Raw genomic sequence first — 6,000 nt, 5'->3', positions numbered from 1 at the left:
TAATTACATAGATAAAATGGATAATTAAATAGATGAATACATAACTATTTGTATAACTAAATACATAAATAAACATAATTAGATAGGTAATTAAATTAATATGTAAATAGATCATTTAATAAATAAATAATTTGATAATTAAATATATAAATAAGATCATATAAATAGATAAATAAATAAATAATTAACTACATGAATAGATAAGAAAATATATCAATTAATTACTAAGTAAATAGGAAATGTAATGGTGAAATAATTCATGTATAAATGTTTTTAATACACAAATACATTGGTGAATGGATTATTAAATATTTAATAAATAACCAATTAGATAAATAAGTACATAGATAATTAAATATACATAATTAATGAGACAAATAAATGAACAGATGATTAAATAAAAAATTAATTAGTGAGATAAATAAATGAATAGATGATTAAATAGAACATTAATTAAGGGGATGAATAAATAAGTAAATAGATAATTAATCACACAATTCAATAAACAAGTACATAGATAAATAAATACAAATTAGAGAGATAAATAAATCAATAGATGATTAAATAGAAAATTAATTAAAGTGATAAATAAATAAGTACATAGATAATTAAATGAACAATTAAATAAATAGGTAAATAGGTAATTAAACAATTAAATAAATAAGTTCATAGATAATTAAATAGAAAATTAATTCGGGGGATAAATAATTAAATAGTTGGTTAAAAAGAAAATTAATTAGAGGGATAAATAAATAAATAAATGATTAAATAGAAAATTAATTACAGCGATAATTAAGTAAATAGATGATTAAATAGAAAACTAATTAAAGCAATAAATAAGTAAATAAACAATTAATAAATAAGTACATAGATAATTAAATAAATAAGTACATAGATAATTAAATAGAAAATTAATTCGGGGGATAAATAATTAATTATTTGATTAAATAGAAAATTAATTAGGGAGATAAATAAATAAATAAATAAATAGATGATTAAATAGAAAATTAATTAGAGCGATAAATAATTAAATAGATGATTAAATAGAAAAGTAATTAAAGTGAGAAATAAATAAGTAGATCGATAATTAAATAAACAATTAAATAATTAAGTACATGGATAATTAAATAGAAACTTAATTCGGGGGATAAATAATTAAATAGTTGATTAAATAGAAAATTAATTAGAGAAATAAATAAATAATGAACTAAATTATTAAATAGATATTTCAATAAACATTTCAATAAATAAGTCCATCCATCCATCTTGTTCCACCTATCTAAAGTAGTCCCAGATACTTGGTCCAGTTCCTCCCAGGAGGATCCTGAGGTGTTCCCAGACCAGCTGGGAGACATAGTCTCTCCAACGTGTCCTGGGTCTTCACATAGTCTCTCCAACGTGCCCTGGGTCTTCACATAGTCTCTCCAACGTGTCCTGGGTCTTCACATAGTCTCTCCAACGTGTCCTGGGTCTTCACATAGTCTCTCCAACGTGCCCTGGGTCTTCACATAGTCTCTCCAACGTGTCCTGGGTCTTCACATAGTCTCTTTAACGTGTCCTGGGTCTTCACATAGTCTCTCCAACGTGCCCTGGGTCTTCACATAGTCTCTCCAACGTGTCCTGGGTCTTCACATAGTCTCTCCAACGTGCCCTGGGTCTTCACATAGTCTCTCCAACGTGCCCTGGGTCTTCACATAGTCTCTCCAACGTGCCCTGGGTCTTCACATAGTCTCTCCAACGTGCCCTGGGTCTTCACATAGTCTCTCCAACGTGCCCTGGGTCTTCACATAGTCTCTCCAACGTGTCCTGGGTCTTCACATAGTCTCTCCAACGTGTCCTGGGTCTTCACATAGTCTCTCCAACGTTTCCTGGGTCTTCACATAGTCTCTCCAACGTGCCCTGGGTCTTCACATAGTCTCTCCAACGTGTCCTGGGTCTTCACATAGTCTCTCCAACGTGTCCTGGGTCTTCACATAGTCTCTCCAACGTGTCCTGGGTCTTCACATAGTCTCTCCAACGTGTCCTGGGTCTTCACATAGTCTCTCCAACGTGTCCTGGGTCTTCACATAGTCTCTCCAACGTTTCCTGGGTCTTCACATAGTCTCTCCAACGTTTCCTGGGTCTTCACATAGTCTCTCCAACGTGCCCTGGGTCTTCACATAGTCTCCCCAACGTGCCCTGGGTCTTCACATAGTCTCCCCAACGTGTCCCGGGTCTTCACATAGTCTCTCCAACGTGTCCCGGGTCTTCACATAGTCTCTCCAACGTGCCCCGGGTCTTCACATAGTCTCTCCAACGTGTCACGGGTCTTCACATAGTCTCTCCAACGTGTCACGGGTCTTCACATAGTCTCTCCAACGTGTCCTGAGTCTTCACGTAGTCTCTCCAACGTGTCCTGGGTCTTCTTAAGTCTCTCCAACGTGTCCTGGGTCTTCACGTAGTCTCTCCAACGTGTCCTGGGTCTTCACATAGTCTCTCCAACGTGTCCTGAGTCTTCACGTAGTCTCTCCAACGTGTCCTGGGTCTTCACATAGTCTCCCCAACGTGTCCTGGGTCTTCACATAGTCTCTCCAACGTGCCCTGGGTCTTCACATAGTCTCTCCAACGTGCCCTGGGTCTTCACATAGTCTCTCCAACGTGTCCTGGGTCTTCACATAGTCTCTCCAACGTGTCCTGGGTCTTCACATAGTCTCTCCAACGTGTCCTGGGTCTTCACATAGTCTCTCCAACGTGCCCTGGGTCTTCACATAGTCTGTCCAACGTGTCCTGGGTCTTCACATAGTCTCTCCAACGTGTCCTGGGTCTTCACATAGTCTCTCCAACGTGTCCTGGGTCTTCACATAGTCTCTCCAACGTGTCCTGGGTCTTCACATAGTCTCTCCAACGTGCCCTGGGTCTTCACATAGTCTGTCCAACGTGTCCTGGGTCTTCACATAGTCTCTCCGTGTCCTGGGTCTTCACCCTGCTAGGAAATAATGAAGTCTATTGAAATAGAAATCAGTAATAAGTCAATAGTGGATCAATCAATGGAATGTTCTATGTTCGTGCAGCAGGTGAAGCAGCAAAGTGAACTGGTGGTGTCGGTGAGCAGCGTCCATGTGGAGGAGAACTCTGGTGTGGTCATCACCAACTCTTCTCTCAGCGTGATGGACCACCACACACCTGACCACCTCATCTTCTTCACCCTGCTCAGGCAGCCTTCCTACGGTCAGAACCTCTTATATAGATATTATAGTACTGTTAGCACACTTTACAACCTCTTATATACATATTATAGTACTGTTACATACTTTACAACCTCTTATATAGATATTATAGTACTGTTACATACGTTACAGCCTCTTATATACATATTATAGTACTGTTAGCACACTTTACAGCCTCTTATATAGATATTATAGTACTGTTACATACTTTACAACCTCTTATATAGATATTATAGTACTGTTAGCACACTTTACAACATGGTATATACATATTATAGTACTGTTACATACTAAGTTTACAGCCTCTTTCATAGATATTATAGTACTGTTACATACTTTACAACCTCTTATATAGATATTATAGTACTGTTAGCACACTTTACAACATGTTATATACATATTATAGTACTGTTACGTACTAAGTTTACAGCCTCTTTCATAGATACTATAGTACTGTTACATACTTTACAACCTCTTATATAGATATTATAGTACTGTTAGCATACTTTACAACCTCTTATATAGATATTATAGTACTGTTACATACTTTACAACCTCTTATATAGATATTATAGTACTGTTAGCACACTTTACAACATGTTATATACATATTATAGTACTGTTACATACTAAGTTTACAGCCTCTTATATAGATATTATAGTACTGTTACATACTTTACAACCTCTTATATAGATATTATAGTACTGTTAGCATACTTTACAACCTCACATGGACATATTATAGTACTGTTAGCACACTTTACAACCTCTTATATACATATTATAGTACTGTTACATACGTTACAGCCTCTTATATAGATATTATAGTACTGTTACATACTTTACAGCCTCACATGGACATATTATAGTACTGTTAGCACACTTTACAACCTCTTATATACATATTATAGTACTGTTACATACGTTACAGCCTCTTATATAGATATTATAGTACTGTTACATACTTTACAGACTCACATGGACATATTATAGTACTGTTACATACTAAGTGTACAGCCTCTTATATAGATATTATAGTACTGTTAGCATACTTTACAACCTCACATGGACATATTATAGTACTGTTAGCACACTTTACAACCTCTTATATACAAACCCCGTTTCCATATGAGTTGGGAAATTGTGTTAGATGTAAATATAAATGGAATACAATGATTTGCAAATCATTGTATTCCATTTATATTTACATCTCTAAGCTTGGAGAATAAACCACAAAATACCAACTACTGCCTGTTGATTGAATATAAACATCAGCTTATTGCCATAAAAAGAATCTGGGAGAGACTAGCAATTTGAATTCCCCATTGGAGGAATGCTGGTCAACGCAACAATTTGCGTAAATATAAACGGAATACAATGATTTGCAAATCATTGTATTCCATTTATATTTACATCTAACACAATATCCCAACTCATATGGAAACGGGGTTTGTAGATATTATAGTACTGTTACATACTTTACAACCTCACATGGACATATTATAGTACTGTTACATACTTTACAGCCTCACATGGACATATTATAGTACTGTTACATACTTTACAGCCTCACATGGACATATTATAGTACTGTTACATACTTAACAGCCTCACATGGACATATTATAGTACTGTTACATACTTTACAACCTCACATGGACATATTATAGTACTGTTACATACTTTACAGCCTCACATGGACATATTATAGTACTGTTACATACTTTACAGCCTCACATGGACATATTATAGTACTGTTAGCACACTTTACAACATTGAATGCTACAGTTAGCATGCTCAGACGTGTGTACTTCCTCAGGTAAACTGCGCAGGCGTCAGTTCTATGCTCAGCCTCTGGACGTGGGCCGTGTCCTCACACCAGGCTCCACCTTCACCTACCAGGACGTGCTGGAGCGGCTGCTGGTGTACACGCCCGACACCGTCAGCGGGGGCTCTGATGAGATGGCGCTCAGCGTGAGCGATGGCGTGCACACCCGCACGCTGCACCTGCAGGTCACCATGGACGTCACCCGCACTGAAGGTCCTCGCATGACCGTCAACAGAGGACTGCAGCTGCCCGCCGGTGAGACCACACTTAGTCAGACCAGAGACCACACTTAGTCAGACCAGAGACCACACTTAGTCAGACCAGAGACCACACTTAGTCAGACCAGAGACCACACTTAGTCAGACCAGTGACCACACTTAGTCAGACCAGAGACCACACTTAGTCAGACCAGAGACCACACTTAGTCAGACCAGTGACCACACTTAGTCAGACCAGAGACCACACTTAGTCAGAGCAGTGACCACACTTAGTCAGACCAGAGACCACACTTAGTCAGACCAGTGACCACACTTAGTCAGACCAGTGACCACACTTAGTCAGACCAGTGACCACACTTAGTCAGACCAGAGACCACACTTAGTCAGACCAGTGACCACACTTAGTCAGACCAGTGACCACACTTAGTCAGACCAGAGACCACACTTAGTCAGACCAGTGACCACACTTAATCAGACCAGAGACCACACTTAGTCAGACCAGTGACCACACTTAGTCAGACCAGTGACCACACTTAGTCAGACCAGAGACCACACTTAGTCAGACCAGAGAACACACTTAGTCAGACCAGAGAACACACTTAGTCAGACCAGAGACCACACTTAGTCAGACCAGAGACCACACTTAGTCAGACCAGAGACCACACTTAGTCAGACCAGAGACCACACTTAGTCAGACCAGAGACCACACTTAGTCAGACCAGTGACCACACTTAGTCAGACCAGAGAA

The 6,000-nt window shown here is 38.3% G+C and overlaps 1 protein-coding gene across 1 annotated transcript in view; it reads left to right on the top strand.

The window, feature by feature from the left end:
- The window catches only part of LOC133632134 (extracellular matrix organizing protein FRAS1-like), a 232,969-nt gene that overhangs the window by 181,171 nt on the left and 45,798 nt on the right, over nt 1–6,000 (top strand). The window contains exons 42-43 of the mRNA XM_062024375.1: nt 3,054–3,207; nt 5,026–5,289. Coding sequence (XP_061880359.1) covers nt 3,054–3,207; nt 5,026–5,289 — 418 coding nt within the window. The remainder of the gene's footprint in view (nt 1–3,053; nt 3,208–5,025; nt 5,290–6,000) is intronic.

Source organism: Entelurus aequoreus, linkage group LG17 (genome assembly GCF_033978785.1).
Source record: "Entelurus aequoreus isolate RoL-2023_Sb linkage group LG17, RoL_Eaeq_v1.1, whole genome shotgun sequence".
Taxonomy (NCBI): Eukaryota; Metazoa; Chordata; class Actinopteri; order Syngnathiformes; family Syngnathidae; genus Entelurus; species Entelurus aequoreus.
The sequence above is the reverse complement of the archived record's forward strand: the minus strand, read 5'-3'. Positions and strand labels throughout refer to the sequence as shown.